The 20,376-nt window shown below is 39.6% G+C and overlaps 1 protein-coding gene across 1 annotated transcript; it reads right to left on the bottom strand.

Annotated features, from left to right (window-relative positions):
• Positions 1-1,161: 1,161 nt before the first annotated feature.
• LOC117426195 (transmembrane protein 41A-B-like) lies at positions 1,162-12,624 on the bottom strand. The gene is made up of 5 exons (XM_034043572.3): positions 12,241-12,624; positions 4,377-4,530; positions 3,270-3,431; positions 2,733-2,871; positions 1,162-1,851 (listed from the first exon to the last, which is right to left on the bottom strand). The coding sequence occupies exons 1-5, from the start codon at positions 12,402-12,404 to the stop codon at positions 1,631-1,633; spliced, it is 840 nt and encodes a 279-aa protein (XP_033899463.3). The 5' UTR covers positions 12,405-12,624; the 3' UTR covers positions 1,162-1,630.
• Positions 12,625-20,376: the final 7,752 nt, after the last annotated feature.

Below are 20,376 nucleotides of genomic sequence, written 5' to 3'. Positions count from 1 at the left end.
TTTAAACTTTTACCCTGTCAAAAAGGATGATAAAACTGATTGGCTCTGCTTCTTATTGACTGTACAGAGAACTCTGAGATGGAGGAGGTTTAGAAGCACACATGTTTAACCTGTTGAGATTCAGTTGTTCACAGTAATGCCAGTTATTTTTCATAGGTCTGCTTGATCACAGTAAGTTTCCTAAATTTATTTAAAAAAAAATCGCTAATTTTGCATTTATTTAAACGCTAAATATACATGCCACAAAATTAGCAATTTGCATAATTACAACATTGAGTTTATATACTTTGTATAAGCAAACGTGTGCTGTTGTAAACATGTCCATTGTGGGACATCTGCAAAATGAAGCTGCTGCAGACATGTCCTGCTTCAGAGTAGAATTTGTTCTACTGATTTAGTAAATACAGTTATCAGGATTTGACAGCGTTGCTTCTGACACTGAAGACGAAACAGAAGGCGCTGTTTGATATCCTGTCAGAAATCGATCACTTTATCTGACTGTATCAAAGTGTTTTGTTTGAAATATCAATAACTTAAACAAACTAAACACAAAAAAGAAATATAACCCTATTATTTCTGTGCCACACCAAGAGCCATATTGTTAATTTACCATAAACAGCAAAAAGTTTATAGGCTGTACTGTAGCTACTACAACACGGTGCTCCAGTCTCACCCCTCCTATCCATCAGTGGAGTTTGAGGCACTCCCAAGGGGTGAAGCAGATCAGACCAGGAGCCTTTTCTTAAAACAGACACAACACAGCGCAGTGGTTCCACCTGTCATATCCCAAGCTGTAGCAGTGGACTGGAGAGAACACTGCACTGATGCTTCCATAATAAATACCAAGTCGAGCCAGAACCCTTTTCCTACCATTCTGCTATTTTACAGACTTTTTAAAAATAAACCCCCCCCCCCCCCAAAAAAAAACCAACACTCTTCTCATCAGCAGATATTGTTAAAAGCTTTAAATATGTAATCTCTTTTACCAAAAAAAAGTGTTATAAAAAATACATTCCTTTGTCCAAATTATTGCACGAGAAAGCTCTTACGAGATTCTAAACCTGAATAAATATGAGAACAATACCATATTGATTGAGTGAGCTGCACATTAAGTTCACACATATATATATATATATATATATATATATATATATATATATATATATATTTTATTTTATTTTTTTTAAACTTTGGCATGAATTAAGTGCTCAAACGTGATGGTCTGGCAGCAGGTAGCCACATAAATATATCCTCACATATGGACACACACACACACACACACACACACACACACACACATACACACACACACACACACACACACACACACACACACACACACACACACACACACACACCAGCACACACACACAATCCCCTCACCAATGTGTCCAAATTCTGAGTTTCCAAGGCTATTTAATCCTATTCTCAAGTCACACAGCAAACCCATGTGGCAATTGTGTCAGGAATTGAGTCTATCAAAAACTCCCCAAACATCTAGCAAATCAGTACTGAATCTACAGAGCCACACAATCCTAACCAGTTAAAAACCAACACATGCTTGCTATAAAATTCATTAAGAGAAAAATAAAACACTTAAGATCTTAAAGTTTGTTGGAGTGAACGGCGGTCAACTGAGCTTCTTGTCGAGTTGGTGCCCGTTCTTGTCGAGCTCGTCCAGCTTCAGCGCCCCCTTGCTGTAGTGCTTGATCAGAGCCCCCGGGACGAGAGCCACCAGGGCGATGGCCAGGAGCTGCAGCAGGGTGCTCCAGGAGAAGAGGTCATCCAGAGAGGAGATCTCAGAGAGAATGACGCCAGTGCGTACGCAGATGAAGTTGTATGGGATCAGACCTGCAGGAGGAAGCCAGGCGGCAATCAGACTAGAGGAGGGTCCACAATGTCTGGACACTTTACTAGGACCTGCAATGGACCTCATGTCAGGTTGGGCCACCGTATGTCCTGCTTACACCAGAAGTAGTGTCTCAAGGGTATTAATCCGTTCAGTCATTAGTATTTCAGATTCTACTGGCCTCTCTCATCTTTCTGTTCGTTTTGCCATTGTTGATAGACTCTGCTGATTGACGTCTAGGTCTAGGAGCAGCCTACCAACATAACTGTCCTTTCTACAGTGGCCCCTCAAAGAGTACCCACTATGACCCACTTCTGAAGATCTTTTTCAAGACAGTTTTCAATTGTGCTTCTCCCACTATTTTGTACATTTTCTTAATGAATATGTTTAAAACAAAAAAATCAAATACAACACTACCTGCTGAATCTTTTATACAGGTAAAATGCGAGACTACAAATAAACAGTAATTATATTCTGCAAATCATTCATCAGTGAATTTACAGCAACACCAAAATGTTTGTTTACTATAGTTTTGCCTAGTCTAAAAAAAAAAACTGCCCTATTTTGAAGCAGGTGCTGGGAATGGAAATAAGACTCCCACTGCATGGCAGTTTAACCCCTTCCAGGTTTTAATGCGAACTTGATTAGCCACAGTGTATAGGTAACAAGCTCAGGTATGTCATCTTAAACTCAAGGTGAAACCAGAAGTGGATCAAACTGCAATGTAATGGGAGTCTTACTTCCAACTCTGAGGTGCAAAAACAAATGTCTTTCTGAAAATGTTCCTTTGCGCTTGCATCAAAATAGTCATGATTCAATCAGTGCAATCACATTGCGATAAAGTATCCTCCAACAGACAGTGCTGTATTTCTGGAGGTCTTACCAATGAGAACGGAGAAGAAGAAAATGGAGATGGGGATATTGAGGATGGGAGCCGTGACATTCAGGAACCAGTTTGGAGTCATGGGGAAGAACCTCAGGAACAACAGGAAGAAAAATAAACTGTTCCGGTTCTCCTCCGTCTGCCGGCACAACAAAACAGACAAGCGGTTATGTACGTTGATATTTGTATAAAGAAAATAAAGAGTACAAGTGTGACAGACCAACAGACAGCCTCCCACTACCCCCAGATTATGATATAGTCAATACATTGAATAGAATGTCGGCAATCACAACAGGACAGGCGGTTCTCTCAATGTATCGTGCGTAAAAACATTTGGACGCCTCCACTATATCCCTTTTTTCCAGGGATAAGCCTCATCAACAGGGGATAGTAAAGACAGAAATGACTCCCTTCATTGTGAAGCAAGCGCACAATGTACGTCCCGACGCGGTCACACTGGCCTGAGAGCCCTGCTGTGTGGGGGGCTTTATTTGTAGTGCCCTGCCTGTGGACCAGCGCCCAGAAATCTGCACATACCTTCCTTTGCAGCAGGGAGACCTTGTCAGGGAACATCCTCACGATGTGCTGCTTGCCAAAGGTTCTGGAAAGCAAGTAGCAGTAGGTCGAGCCCACCGTGGTCAAGACACAGGCGAGGAAGAGGCCCTGCCAGGGTCCGAATAAGGCCCCTGCGAGCATGTTCTGAAAGAGAAGACAGACCACAATTAAAACAGAACTACGGGCTTCCGAGTGGCGCATCCAGTACAGGCGCTCCACGTGCAGTGCAGGATGCGCTCTATAGTCTGGACATCCCGAGTTTGAGTCCAGGCTATTCCACAGCCGACCGAGGACGGGAGCTCCCAGGGGCGGCGCACAATTGGCCGAGCGTCGCCCGGGGGGGAGGGAGGGTTAGGTCGGCCAGGGTGTCCTCGGCTCACCGCACACCAGCGACCCCTGAAGTATGGCCGGGTGCCTGCGGGCTTGCCTGTAAGCTGCCCGAGAGCTGCGTTGTCCTCCGACGCTGTAGCTCTTGGGTGGCTGCATGGTGAGTCCGCAGTGTGAAAAAAAGCGGTCGGCTGACGGCACACGCTTCGGAGGACAGCGTGTGTTCGTCTTCGCCCTCCAGAGTCAGCGCAGGGGTGGAAGCGGTGAGCTGAGCCTAAAAATAATTGGCCATTTCCAAATTGGAGAAAAAATAATAAAAAATAATTGGCAACGACTAAATTTATAAAAAAACAAAAACAAAAAAAAACAGAACAACTAGCTTACAGGATGTGCTCAGCATGCCTGCTTTGCCTTTAAGGAAGTCTGTTACCATTTCACTTCCTGGGTCATTTCATATCGGCAGTGTTTCAGGGTGAAAGCACGTCAGGCTGCAAAGCAGGTTACTCAATAGGAGATGAGCTGGTTTGTTAATGGCAGGAAAGAAAGCCTTGAAGGGTTGGGGATAATTTCACTTTCTAGGTGAAATGACCAAAGACGTGCAAGACTAGCTGACATGTTGCAAACAGAGATTTCATAACCTGGTGTAGTACCAGATATAATTTATGTAAATGAAAACCCATGCTTGCTGTAACATGCTTCTTTTAAAACTGCACTTCTGAGAAATGCATGACCGGTAGGATTACTTCTAGCTTCAATACTAACCAGAAAGGAAGAGCCAGGGATGGCAAAGGACTGCTTGTAGAGGTATGCGCTGCAGAAGAGCAGCAGCACGTAAGCAGTGTGCTCCGTCTTGTAGAACTTTAGCAACTCAGCCAGCTCCTGCAGCTCCTCCAGGTCAGAGGGGAACGTCAGAGTCCTGGGAAGGACAGAAGAGCACGGGCAAAACAATCACCAGGGAGCTCCTCAAAGATACCTGCTGCAAGGTGGTCATGAAGCACTGCTGGTGAAACAACCTCCCAGCAGACCAATGAAAGCTAGCAGGTGGAGAACCCACACTGTGGGCAACAAGTTTCTACCATCAGGGTTAGGGCCCATTCCTCTTTTTCAATTCCAGTTCCATTTCCAATTCCTTTATTTATTTACTTTTTTTTTTTTTTTTTTTAATTCTCTCAATTTAGGATATTCAATTATTATTTAAGCTTGGTTCACCACTACCCCGGAAGTGGCGAAGACGAACACACGCTGTCCTCCGAAGTGTGTGCTGTCAGCCGACCGCTTCTTTTCACACTGCAGACTCACCATGCAGCCACCTCAGAGGACAACGCAGCTACGGGCAGCTTACAGGCAAACCCGGGCAGCACTCGGCCAATTGTGCGCCGCCCCCAGGGATCTCCTGTCCACGGTCGGCAGTGGAATAGCCTGGACTCGAACTGGCGACATCCTGGCTATGCTACGCGGAGTGCCTTTACCGGATGCGCCACTCGGGAGCCCTTCTAATTCCTTTTTAAATTCAGTTTCAGAGACATACTGTAATTGTTCCGATTGTTCAACTGCTTTCATCTGAAGCCAATTTAATTGACTAACAGCGACCAGTTTAAATAATTTGTTGCCACTGTGAGAAGCTCATTTTAAATGAATACGGCTAATTGCAATTTTGATCAAGGATGTGTTGGAATTGATTAAAAGGGAATTGGAAATTGACAAACAGGAATTGACCCCAACCCTGTGTACCACAGCCACGACAGGGCCATTCCAGGTCAAGTGGCGGTTTTGATCTACCCTTACATCAATGACACAGAGCTGCATGAAACGACTACATAGATAACTAAAATGTGGATGATTGAGATCACCACAGCAAGCAAGCACTGACACCCATGTGAGGGCCAATGGTGTTAAGAAAAGTCAACAGCTTGCGGACAGCAGCAATCACCGCTGATTCAACTTAGAAATCAAATCGACACCGCCTACTTGCTGTGGAGAGCTTAATCCGAATAGTCAAACAATCAGCCCCCTTTAATTCATTACTTGTTGATATAAGCCCTTGGAACAAGCTTTAAAATAATGCAAATGTTATTTGTCCAGGTCATTCCCTACATGCTGAGAAATTAGGTTTTTCCCCTCACCATGTGGGGTGTGAGTTACATATTTAATTCTAGACAGATCTCTATCAAACACTTTCAATATGGAAGCATTTTTTTCCCCCCACAGTGCCAGTTGGCCCCATCTCTTGTTGCATCTGTAGTTGTGTGACACTGTATATCTAGGATGTGCTTGTATCCGCTCACAGAATGCTGCCACGTCAACGCTCAATGGTCGCTCCGCATGCCTCAGACCTGCTCTAACGAAGGACATCTGATCACCTCCCAAGTGGCGTGACTAAGCACAGCAGTCTTTAATTACAGGATGGCTACAAATATTTGCTTTCATGTTTATACATGTTACATTTACAGTAAACAGTTAGTCTGAATTTAGGTTGTGTAACTAGTGCAGGGGTATCCAATCATGGCCCTGGAGGGCCATTCCACTCTAGGTTTAACAGGTAAGTTGATATAAATAATTACTTCAGGGTCTAGACAGAGGTTTAATTGGTCAAATGAAACAATTTAGAACAGGGTTGGAACAAAGCGCAGGAGTGGAGGAGCCAACTTTGACCACACCTGGTCTAGTGTTACTTTTTCATTTTTTAGATGTGGGGTAAAGCCACTGGCTAAAGTGAGGCATGTTTCAGGCAGGCGTGACTGGATTCGGACCCAGGTCTTCACATGTGACAGCTATTAGAAAGGCTGCTCTTAAACAGATACACCCCCATCCAGGTTTTGTTTTCATCTATTAGAGCAAAAAATACAAGGGGTATTCAAAATGGTAACCATGTGGTCATTCCCAGTGAAATCACACCTAATTCATGATTAGCACAACCAGCATGAGTAAATCATGGAACCAAGGACTGTTTCATGGTCACTCATGTTTTAACATGATCAGTATGATCATGTTCTCAAAATGGAAATTGGTTGTGGTGCCATTTACCAAGTTTAGTCTGGTTAATGATGAGGAATGAAGGTTGACCATGCTGTTTTACTTGCCTTCTCACATTTCTCTTCCTGTTTTATGGTGTTTTGATAATTCTGAGGGGTTTGGGGTTCTGTTGCTCCCATATTAAGTTATTATCATATTTCTTTCATCCACTTTTAACTGGTTCTGAGCTGGTCTAGAGAATCAAATTATGTGACAATATGCCCTTTCAACTCTGCAAGCCCCACCTGTAATATCTGGTAATTGCCTCTGGGTATTTTTGCTTAAATACCCACTACGGTTGCTTATTATTGCTTACATTTTCTCTTGCAAGCTTTTAGGAAACATGGCAACGTTTCCTGTCATATTAAAGATGACACACATTTCAGGTCCCAGGTTCCTCTTCCTTCCCCCTGTGACTGAAACTCATTTGAAAAGCAACTCCATGATTCTGAGAAATCACATCAGACTCGTACTGTATTCATATTTGCATTTACCTTTTCTATATAAAGTATAATTTAATAGGACGATCCAATTAAACTAGGTTGGGGAAAACATGAATGGAACTTGAATTCAGCCATGCAGCAAATCCAGTGGATACAAAGAGTGTTCTTCTAATTTAGAGGTAGGACACTAAGGGGTTGATCTGATTAACCAACTGTATCCCCTGCATGGATAAGCCACTCCTAGATGTGAGGAGAGCAGTTTACAGCACTGGGGAGTTCCCCTGGATTTCACCAACCACCTATTTTTAGTGGTGATTTTATTGATGCTAGCCAGAGTGTGAAAAAAAATCAAATTGTGGCTTAATCAACAGGGTATAGGTAAGGCCCTGTGTAAATCGTGATTTCACGGGCTGCGTGGAAAACGTGAAATTAGCGCAAAACCAATATTCAACAATATTCTTAAATACAAATACATTTCATAACTATTTGTATTTCATACAAAAGAAATCACATTAACGAAACTGTACAGCTCTGCTGTGTGCCTGCGTGTACTATTCCCCATGCACATAGTAGTGCTGTGCAGTGATTGGCATGTGACTATATGCAATCTAGACGGGAAATTAAAATACTGCACATTGTAAACAAGAAAATGGATGTGTCTAAAAAGGCTAAAAATGCATCACTGTGGAACAATCCAGCAGGTGTTTTACACAGCAGTGGAGGTAAGCTCTTCTGTACGTCCTGCAACTTTACTGTAGATAACTACAGAGAATCGACTGTTGACAGACATTTAGACTGAAATACGATATTCACCGAAAGAGAAAGGCAGAAATCCAGAGCTGTACTGCGACTGCTTTACTTACAAAGAAACAAAAAACGGTGACTTCCATATTCCAAAAGTCAACTGAAAACCATGAAGCACGAAACACATTACATTTTGACCTGACAGAGGCATTTGTTTGTGCAAATATCCCTCTTGAAAAATTGGACAACCAAAAGTTACGTAAATTCTTCAGACTTAGTGTAGTAAATGGTGGAGTGATTCCTTCATCAGCCCAGCTGAGACACGAATATTTACCTGAAGTTGCCGAGTATCACAAGCAGGAGATTATGGAATTGGTAAAACAGTCTGGTTGCTTGTCTGTGGTCACTGACGAGTTGACTGATGCCCAAGATCAGTATGGGTTACACATTGTATTTGTTTCACAAGCTATTGTAAAGTGCTTGAATAACTCTGATGTTGATTTTGATGATGTCAATGCATTTAACTCTATATTTGATGTTTAAAAAATAGTAATCATCTGTACACAATTTATAAAATAGTTCCGTGCACATTCCGCGAAATATGACACTTTACCTGTGACGCAGCTGTGAATTTTAAAGAAAATTTACTGGGCCTTAGGTATAGGTCGATGTGATTGACCCTTTAGTCAATGGGCCAAATGTTTTTGCAGATGCTTTATCAGGGAATGGTTTTGTGGGTATTCAGGAAAGAGTATGTCGAGAGGATACATAAAATAATCTATGAGGTGGAGCTTGGCTATTGTGATGTCACACTGCTGTAAACTAGCCATTGAAATATGAACAATAAATACGCTTTGGAACACCCACATGTGTAGTATATATTCAAAAGAAAAATGTGTGTAGTCGTAAGAAAAAGGGGGATTTAAAATAAGAAAAATGGAAAGAGAAGGGAAGTAGCAATACTAAAAGCAACTTTATAAAAGGTTTGAAACATGTTCCTGCTAGATGTCTTTCTCAAGCTGACCTTGTCGAAACATTTAAGAATTGTAGAAAACAGAAAGTACTGATTAGTGGAGAAACCTCAAAATGGAGCGAGGTAACCAGTGGAGTACCACAGGGATCAGTATTAGGTCCTCTGCTATTCCTAATCTACATTAATGACTTAGATTCTGGTATAGTAAGCAAACTTGTTAAATATGCAGATGACACAAAAATAGGAGGAGTGGCAAACACTGTTGCAGCAGCAAAGGTCATTCAAAATGATCTAGACAGCATTCAGAACTGGGCAGACACATGGCAAATGACATTTAATAGAGAAAAGTGTAAGGTACTGTATGCAGGCAATAAAATGTGCATTATAAATATCTTATGGGAGATACTGAAATTGAAGAAGGAATCTATGAAAAAGACCTAGGAGTTCATGTTGAAAAAGACCTAGGAGTTCATGTTGACTCAGAAATGTCTTCATCTAGAAAACGTGGGGAAGCTATAAAAAAGGCCAACAAGATGCTCAGATATATAATGAAAAGTGTTGAATTTTAATCAAGGGAAGTAATGTTAAAACTGTACAATGCATTAGTAAGACCTCATTTAGAATATTGTGTCCAGTTCTGGTCACCTCGCTACAATAAGGATATTGCTGCTCTAGAAAGAGTACAAAGAAGAGCGACCAGAGTTATTCTGGGTTTAAAAGGCATGTCAATGCAGACAGGCTTAAAGAACTTGAACAAAGATGACTAAGCGGCGATCTGATTCAAGTATTCAAAATTCTAAAAGGTATTGACAATGTCGACCCAAGGGACTTTTTCGACCTGAAAAAAGAAACAAGGACCAGGGGTCACAAATGGAGAGTAGATAAAGGGGCATTCAGAACAGAAAATAGGAGGCACTTTTTAACACAGAGAATTGTGAGGGTCTGGAACAAACTATCCTGTAATGTTGTTGAAGCTGACACCCTGGGATCCTTCAAGAAGCTGCTTGATGAGATTCTGGGATCAATAAGCTACTAACAACCAAACGAGCAAGATGGGCCGAATGGCCTCCTCTCATTTGTAAACGTTCTTATGTTCTTGTGTATTAAGTTTCTTTGAGTATTACTGTATATTCTACTATTGAGTGTTTTGTGGTTACAGATGAGGTTGAAATAGTAAATTCTGAAAATGGGGGGTAAGGAGAAAGGACGGCTCCAAAAATGAAATCAAGCCAACCTTCCAGTGATAAAATAAAGCTGGCTAGGCCAGTGTGCAGTATGCTCTTACTGTATCCATTTCACTGCTAAGAATGCCTCACCCCCAAAGTCTCCTTATGGAACTGGGGATGTCAGCACATTCTATTCCACACCCATGGTGTATACTCATAGCTTCTCACAGCTTTTGGTTCACATATTAAAGATGACGTGGAGTAACTTATCAAGCGTGGCTCTCTCATCCCAACAGGTGTAAGACTTGTGGAAAAGCCCTGGAGTCTTACACAGTGTAGTTTAGCAGTCAAGTGTTGGGTCTAAGGTTTCTTTTGCGCTATTAATAGAAGCTGAATGCAAGGATTACTTTAAAATAAAAAATAAAAAAGTCCAGATGACATTACTTCTTACTCATTTAAACAATTGGGGTTGGCTTGTTTGTATGCAAACATAAAAAAAACATATAATGTATACCACATTTAAAAAAAACATAATTCAAACTGTTTATTAACATATTACTTCACAAAAAAACGAAAAATAAAACGATGAGCTTTTCCTCCTCCACTTACATTACTACACGCTCACATCACATAGAACATCCGGACACTGCTCTCACATTGTTTTCTATGGAGGTCAGTTGTTCTGTTATTGCTGAATAAAGCACGGCTGACAGAGGACACTAATTGATAACACCCATTCTGAAACCACTGATCAGTGATAAAAACGCTTTGTATGGACACTCGTCAAATAACGTTTGAATAAATTTCAATGATTGCTCCAAGGGCTTTTCAACACTAATAATGATAAATTGGCATTAATAAGGGGCAACTCCATTTTGGTCCACTTGAGTAGGACTGTCAGTCCTGAAATATTTATAATTAAAAATACCCATTCTAGGTGTTTATACAAGCTTGATTAGCCACAGTAGGTGTGTCCTTGCATCCAAAAGGAGTGGAAACTAGCCTGAAGAGTGTGCGACTCCCTTTCTAATAGAGTGACATTTTAAACTAATCTTGGACTACAAGATCAGAGAAAACCAAGCATACAAGCAATCATACCTCAGCTCAATACAGTCCTCTCCAAACTCACTCAAATTACCCAGAGCTCAAAGCACATTTTACACATGCTCAGAAACACTGCCTGACAACCACGCTTGGCTTCAAGTGGAAAGCGCAGATTAACAAATCCTATTATTTCGATACAATACACATCTCTGGTGTGTAATTTACGGCTGTATATCTTATATGCAAACAGTCATCATTTGCCATGCTGCACACATATTGTAGGAGGGAGTCTAATACTTGCTGCACAGGCAGTGAATCTGAAGTAAAATTTATTAGAAACCAAGTCAAGTACAGTAGGTGTTTCTGAATATATAGGCAGTAAAGAACCTGTTCGGGAGATATAGCCTGCATCATCGTAACCAATCGCAAGCCAGAATTCTACAAGTACTGTAGATCTTGTAACAAATACACATGCTAAGTATAATAAAGTTAAGTACACAAACATCTTGGTCAATGCCTTCTTGAATGCAGTGGACTAAAATAACTACACTGGAGGCGTCATTGGCCATAATGTTTGTACACTTTACATTTTTCTCAGAAACCTCTTCCCAAGACATAGCCTCAATCAGCCAAATCAATCACACAAATCAGAACTCATTAACACCAAGTTTCATTACAATTGGATCACCAATTTGCTATATCTAAAAATGTGAGTGTGCTAGGCATTAGAGAAGGATGGTATGTATGAAAGAATGCCTCCACTAATACTATTATATACCGACCATACTGTACTTCTTCACTATGAAATTATGTGGGTTTAATCCCATCACTGAAATACGCATCATGGCAGATTAAATGTATAGATCCTGCGGTTGGACGTGCTACCCAAGAGGGTTATAACACAGCATATGTTAGTTATTTCCCTAAACATATTTCAAAATAGCCTTTTTTTCGGTGGAACTTGAATTCACTCCAAAATTGCCCAACGTTTAGAAAATGCCAAGACGCTAGCTATTTGTTATTGTGCAACATAACTTTTATTTTGTGTTACAGAACAACAAATGACCCAATATTAGTATAAGTGATGATAACTAACGCACTATCATGTGTTTGGAATAAAAGGGAGTGAGAAAGCACAAATGTCTCCGTACGTGTGATTGCTGTGACCCGTCTCTCTGCATACTTGTCCCTACAGCCGCTACCCCGCTCAAAAAAGCCCCTATCCAGGCTGACTCACAGCCTACCTGCCTTCCTCCGATCCCGGGTCAGGGTACAAGTCTTCGTCTGACTTTTGGAGCTCATCCTCTGGGAGCTGTCGCTTCGGTCCAGGGGGAAGGTTTGTAGAGAGGAGGTAAAGGTAGAAAGTAGCCGCGGCAACCAGGAACACTAAACCTGAGATAGAGCGCATTGTCCAGGGCAATTCTATTTACTTTCTTTCTGCTGCTAGCTCCTGGCTGTATGGGTATGACAGAGACCAGCGTGTTGATCCCAGCGGCAGCGAGTGCGCTGCTCTGAGCAGGAGACGGACCTGCAATCTTGCAGCATTGGGTATCGAGGGAACAGGAGAAGCGTAGGACTGATTCAGATCACGTGCATCCTTCAAACAGCTGGTGCAGTTACAGATGCCAAAGCAAATACATTTAAGATGATGTGCGCTCAATAGGTGAAAGCTTTGTGTTTTTGCAACAGGCTTAAGCTACCATCTCGTATATAATCGTCGTATATAATATATTCATGATGAGCACAGGGTTGCAGTTAGCTGTTTCCATAAAAAAGACGAGTACATTTCTAGCGAACTTGCAAAATTTCGCACAAACTATGCGAATCTTACCGTACAATATACATACACCCTCCAAATTAAAAAGAATTACCATTGCGCAACACTTCATATTTTTTTTTGAAGCTGTACTGTTTCCCTCATGTGTGGTCACAGTGGCCAGAGATCATGCCAAGAAACGGTGTAAAAAGATGACGAAAATATTAAACATGTCTGCAGCAGAAAATATGTTTGAAAGAGAAGCGAAAGAAAGGGTCGGGTATAGTGACTTTACTAATGGGCGTCTCAATTGACCACCTTCATCTGCCATCAGTATGACTTTGTTAATGAATGCTGTAAATTCACCCATTCATTTGATTAACAGTACCTGCTGCTAATAACTGTTAATGGACTGTGGGGGGTAGATAAAAGGGGACTGACAATGGTTGAGGAGAGTTGCAGGACGGGTGCTGTATGTGCTATGTGTGTAGTGAAATAACTGATGTCTGAACTTTATGAAACCACGCAATATTGCGTTTGAAGTGGACTGTGAAGTTGTGAGATTGTAGTGCAAGGAAGTCTAGAAAGAGAATATGTGCTGGAGTTGAAATCGCGGAACGCGCCGACTGTGATTTGATGAACTCTAATGCTGCTTTATGTTATGTACACCGGATTAGTAACGTTGAACTTCCTTATCACTCTACCTTCAGTATCCTTGAACAACCGTTTTGCAATATCTTGTATACTACAGGATAACCCTACACTACGTGTTTCAGATGGAGGCTTTACTGTTTGATTGTTGATTTGCCACGTTTGATTTTTGCCTTTATTGATTTAATTGAATTATTTTTTTTGATGAGTTTTGTTCTCACATTTTTTTTCTTTTATGCACTAGTCTCTTTAATCACCCCAGTGAAAACGCCTACTCTAGGGAAGTCTGGCTGAGCTCGAGTGCCCCCCTACTGACTGTAATTGTGATAACATTTCTGATGGAATTTAGCCTGTGGTATTTTGCTTATTTACTGGGTTTTTAACTATTTATTGTAATTTTAATAAAAGCTTTGAACTATTACTTCTGCTCCCAGACTGCTGTTAATTTTAGCCACAGGACAATCTATCCAGCTATTGTTAATAGTTGCACGAGCGCACCTAAAACTGTTCCGGACCTTACCGGATAACAAAGGTGGTGGTGTCATGGCAAATTTGGCCCCCCTGCCAAATTTGTCCCCCCCTGAGTCATGTGACATATTAGCGTACGAGTCACGTGACGATTAGGTTTCGCGATGCGAAGAGAGGACATCTCGGCGTTTTACTTACTGAAAGTTACGTTTGCTTTTTTATTGGCATTTAGTCGTATTATATTTATTTTTTTATATTTATCAATGTTTTTTGTATCATAAATGGTTGTATTTAATTTGATTGCTTTTGTTTTACTTACTGAATTACGTTTGCGTGTTTTTTTACATTTATTCGTATTATATTTATTTTTAATATTTAACAATGTTTTTTGTATCATAAAAATGGTTGTATTTTATTTGATTGCTCTTCACGTGATTACATAAGAGCTTTTACAGTAAATATAAAATACATTAAATATTGTTTAATTACATATATGCTAATAAATAATAATAAAGTAGAACAGCTTAAATGATCACAACTGTAACGCAAATGTTATATTAAAATTGTAACTTTTCAAATAAACAAAATGTTTATAACAAACAATAAGTTAGAAGTATAGTCTGGTAATAATTTCTACACATATTTGTGGGTAGTCATGTTGATGTTTAGTCTTGCTATACTTATGGATCACAATCAGGGAGTTGTCATGATTACATACAGTTGCAGACAAAATTATTGACACCCGTAACTAAAGATCATTCAAGACGCTTTTTATTTTTTTATTTGAATTGTTGTGAAATGTGGTTACCATTAAGGTCGCGTATAAGCCTTTTGTGTTTAGATGACTGTATAGTTATTTCATACACTGCTATACCAGATGTTTCTTTAAATCCTTGGATTTTTGCGAGCTGCTCAAACAATTCTTTATGCTATAGTCGTAATTTTCCTGGGACGTCCATTTCTTTCCATCGTTTCAGTTGAATTAGTCTTCAAATACTTCTTGATTATTGTGGATTTTTGTATTACGATTTTTTTTTATCCACAACGCTCTTTATCGATTCCCCTTCTGCTGTAGTAGTTACTGTAACAAGTGCTTTTCTCACATCTAGATCCAACTCCTTTGTTTTGACCATGCTGTGCTAAGTGCACAAACTATTTTTCTTCAGTTTCTGTGCGTGTTTTACAGCTAATGTTTTTTTTTTTTTTTAATAATATTGCTAAATTGATATGTAGTGGTTTCTAATTGATTAATAGTGACTAACTCAATTAAGACTAACCTTAACTTACAGACTTTAATTGAAAATGTGCCAATAAGTTTGTGATCAACAAATATTGTTATTTACTCCAATAAGGCAGTATGATTAATATAGGTTATACAGTAGCTTCAGTGTATATTGTGAGAAATATTTAGGGAATGTCAAAAATTAAAGGAATTAACAGGTCAAAATGTTTAATATTTATCATTATTCATGCATGGTCTTGCACTAAATGTGCAAACAATTTCTCTTAGTTTAACCATATAACTTGTAATAAAAAAATGAAGTAATACACCCTCATTGTATGTGTTGCCACTTCCTACAGTGTTTGTCAAATCATTGGCATCATCCTGGAATGGAGCCTGTCATTTCTCAAAGCAGGTCTGCAGATTGGTTGTTGTTCCTTTGTTATCAGTAATACTGTATATGCATTTGTTAAATATGTATGAAGCCAAATTATATCATATGCTATAAAATAAGAATGTTTCTTCCATAACTTCCAACACTCAAAAGTACAAATTTGGAACTAGAAGCAATGTGATTGTTAACCACTACATATTGTCCCTGACTTTAGTGTGTATAATTCAGGCTCTTAACTAATGAAGCATAGAGGATGTCAGATTTGTGTAAATGCTAGAGTAGAAGTCAATCTAGATCCGAGTTGTCCAGTCTTAGTGCTGGTGAACCCTTAACAGAGCACTGCATGGCGAGCAGAAATCTGAACTCAATAAAATTTAGTGAGTTGTGTATCAGTTGTAGTAGTCAGAACCAGAAAGACATTCACAAAAAAGGCACAACATGTTGAAAAATGTAACAAACTTTATTTTCTGTATTCTTCACAATAAAACATGATCAGTACATGTTCAGGTTGCATATTTCCATTGTAAAAGTGCTATCCAGGACTTAATGCGTAAGCAGTGGTGAAAAAAAAAAAAAAAGCTATACTGTAGGTCAGCTTTGGTAAAAAGCCCACTCACCACGTTGAAATTGAAGCATTACATGTACATGTAAAATGTGAAGTTGTTTATTACTTCAGAATTACATTTACTGTACTTTTATATCATGTTACACCCACCTTATTTGGCACAATCTCACTTAAATACAGTGAATCAACCCCTCCCCCAGCTGGTTCACAATAACTACATTAAACAAGGTGGGTATAAGAACTGACATCCAGTTTACTTTGGATATCTCTGCCCCGGAAATACTCAAGTCAGGCAATAATTCAGTAGCTCAGGAACTAAGACTACCATACCAATTAAAAATGAAAGTGCAAAAGCATCTGCAATATTTCTCCAAATAAAAATGTCTCAATACAGAATCAAGGTCTCCTGAAAAAAAAAGAGTCTTCAAAATAAGTAGTTTGTGTGCTCATGAAAAATAAACACTGAAGACAATGAGCCTTATTAACAATGCCCTACTGTACATATGTAAATAGCTATAAATTATGGTAAAGTTGTTTGACAAGCATTACCAAATTTTAGTGTTAGTATAATATACTAAGCTGGAATGCTTAGTATAAAATGTTCAGAAAAACATATAGTAAAAAACAAAATAATAAATCTGTTTCACCTTTACTTACCATACTTACCCGTGTGTGTAACTCTGCAAATGGAGCACATATACTCCTCCATACTTATGAGGTCATCTGGCTGTAGATCTTCACACTGGCCAGGAACCATTCGCCACACCTCCCGCATTCCACCATCAGCTCGAGTCCAATCCTGTATGGTCTCCTGCATGTGCAGTAGACCTCCACATCACAGAAATGTACCTCTGGGAGGGGAGTTCAGCTCGGGAAAGGAGTAAGAGATCCAGCTACAAAACAAAAAAAAGATGATCACGCATTTGCTTTTGATCAAAACATAACTTACCTGGATCTCCACCCATGCAGAGTGTGAGGCTGTTTGCGATGGTAAACAGTCCACAGTCACTACATCCCTGCTGCTGCTGTACATGTGGCCACACGATCCGAACTGTCTTTCCACTGTACTGCAGCAGTGATACGACCTGGGAACGGAAATCATGTTTATTATTAATTCCCAAAGAGTCATACACATTTAAAGTACCTTCCTCACAGCCTATGTTACTTACCGTGACCCAGTGATTGCCAGACACATTAAGAATCTGTACAAATCCCTGAGCCGGTGAGCTGAAGGAAGTCAGCTGTGTCAGGCTGGTGACAGCATACAAACCTCCAACCTGTGGGTACTGTCTACGTAGCAGAGCCTGGCTGTGGTCCATCACCTCATCATCCAGCCACATGTTTTGTCCCAGCACAATGTTCTGGATGCTTCCAAGGTTCAAATGATGTTTTGTGAGCACGTGCTTACAATCTGTTTAACTGGCTATCAAGAAAGTTTGTTACCAGACTAAGCTCTTAGTTTTCTACATATTACAGACTACATTTAAATTACGTATGTTCTTCCATTCTTTGTGTGACCTCACTATAAAAGTTTAATGATGTAATACTCACCGATCATGTACCATGGAGAAACAACTTTGACAGTCTTCACCCTCTCAAATCTCTGGCATGCTTCACAATTCAGGATCTTAAGGGATACAGTAATGATGAAACAAGTAATACTTAAATCATGAATGGAAAAGCGACAAGAAGCAAAAAAATTAGGTTTTTAAAAAATAAAAAAGTACCCATTGCTCCACGTCCTTTACAATCCCTTTCCAGTAAAATCGTTGATTGATTTTCCCCATCATTCTCTTGATCCCAAAGTGTCCTGCGTGAACTTCATTGAGAATGGCAGTCTTCTCCTCTTCATCAGTCACAACCCTACGGAGACACTCTCCATTCTTCTCAGGGACATACAGGTACCTACCTGACAGATAAAACAAAAGTAAAGATAATACTACAGTAAATACTTCAATGAGTGGAGGTTTTTAAATGAATGTTTTTAAAAAGAATGAGCTAAAAGAATCAGAACCACTGACAATATTGACATGTGGAAAACTGTCTCTGCCCTTTATAATGGTCATTTCTTAGACTCTTAAGTTACATAATTTATATATATATATATATATATATATATATATATTTATATAGTCTTCTTTAATACAAATTCGGTTTTCTGGTACTCACATTTCTGCTATTAGTTAGAGAGATGTTTTAATCTTTTAAACCTTTTCTTTCATATTATATATATATATATATATATATATATATATATATATATATATACACACACACATATATATATATATATATATATATATATATATATATATATATATATATATATATATATATTACACACACACACACACACGTTTATCATTTATTTAAATGTCTATGTACATCTTCAAAAATACAGGACGGCTTCAATAACTTATAATGTATTAATATTAATTTTCGATATTTATTTTATTTTTTTTACCTTTCAAAACGAATGTACTGGCTTTCTTTCTGATACCCCTCTTCTCTTCTTTGGTGGCTTTTTCAGGATACTCACCTGTGCTGAGGTAGCGATATACCGCTCTCAAGTGATCCATATCGATTGATAAATGTAGTTTTCTGAGGGGGGAAAACACAGTATTACAAATTTGTATTGTAAAAAGAGAAATGATTTGATTACAACTGTATGACGGCGCCAACTGTCAGTGTCAAGATCTGTGGAGCAAAAGCAGTGACGCGCATAGCAACAGAACGCTGACATGTCACATGACTCAGGGGGGGACAAATTTGGCAGGGGGGCAAAATTTGCCATGACAGTGGCAGCGGTCACGCTACTCGGACCGCGACGTGGCATTCACACTGACTTAAATGGGTTTGTTACAGGTGTATGTCGGCATTTGTAAACTTGACCAAAAAGACACACAGAATGAGCTCTATCTTGAAACAGTTTGGCAAAAGCTATTCCAATTTACAACAGGTAACGTCTTTAAAGAAATGTCCGCAAAAATTGACTCCTTCCACAGACTTGCACTGTAGTGCATAAACTACTGCCAGAAACAATGAGAAATGTGGCTGTTGCCTTTTCAGCTAAACCCAGATGCCGCCATGTTCAGTTGTTTGGATAATTAACAAAGTGATCCAGTACAGAAAATTGTGTGGTTTAAATCATAGTGCGTCAGTAATCCCAGTATGAGGTATGTTTTTAACATTATAATTAAATGTACATAATAACGGACAAAACATATGATCATGTCCTACTCTGGTCAGTATTTTGTAAGGTGTCCGTCATGTAACATGACTGTGCCGACCCCTGCATAGGATGTCCACCTGGAAGGTTCCTTATTCGGGGTACAGTTGATAAAGCAGCGTGTTCTTTTTCTGTGTTTAACTCGCTTCCACATCTTGCTAAATGAATATAACAAATGGAACGATCACAGTACCAACCATGCAGTAATTGCAGGGCAGTATTGCCAGGTGTGAAATCTTTAACAATAAAACCCAAACGAAAATGCTTTTATTTGATTCAAAATAATTTCAAACTAGTTAATAGACTAGCAAGCACTGGCAAACAGCTCAGTTTTATACGTGCAAAATGTTTTGACATTTTGCTTCTGGACTTTGCGATACCTACACGATGCCTGCATTAATAGGCACTCTGCTGGCACGAGTCTCAGGGTTGAAACCACCACTCCGTTTTCAGTTTCCTTCGCAGTCACCGCACTTTGCCGCTTGAGTAAGAAGGGTAAAGTTTCAAGTCAGCTGGCGTCATCGTCGCCTGTTGCCCGAGCAAGCAACAGCTGAGCCGATGACGTGCGCCCCCAGGTGGCTATTAGTTGTTCTGTACACACAGCCTTTCCTATATATCCTGTGATAGGCTTCTTGTTTACTGGTTGTAGGATAATGTAGTGTAAGCTCTCAACACTAATCTGACCCTGGCTGTGGTATTTGTTTGTGCCCTCAGCTGCACAGTTCAAGAAGCTATCTATGAGACAGTGAAGAGGGCAACTGCTGACCAGGAAATGAAAGCAGGATAAACGTGCTACATAAAGGAAACCAAATAATTGTTAATGCAAAAAGTGGACTTGTAATAATATTGTTAGAGAGGTAAGACATTTTTTTTTTTTTTTAAATTCTTGTTTAATACACCAACAGGGAAATATGTCATAGATGGGTAACATTAATGTTGCACATTGGTATAGATTTAAAAATGAATGTCTGCACCAGGTGGAAATGAATACTTTTGCTCATAGTGAGAGTCTGGGCAGCATGTAAACGTAGCTGCTGTTCAGGGTTAATTTCTAAATGTTGGAATCTGGGGTTCCTGCCCGCAGGTGCTGATATA

The sequence above is a fragment of the Acipenser ruthenus genome, chromosome 11, assembly GCF_902713425.1.
Source record: "Acipenser ruthenus chromosome 11, fAciRut3.2 maternal haplotype, whole genome shotgun sequence".
Lineage (NCBI taxonomy): Eukaryota > Metazoa > Chordata > Actinopteri > Acipenseriformes > Acipenseridae > Acipenser > Acipenser ruthenus.
Note: the sequence above shows the minus strand (reverse complement) of the source record. Positions and strands in the feature narration are given on the sequence as shown.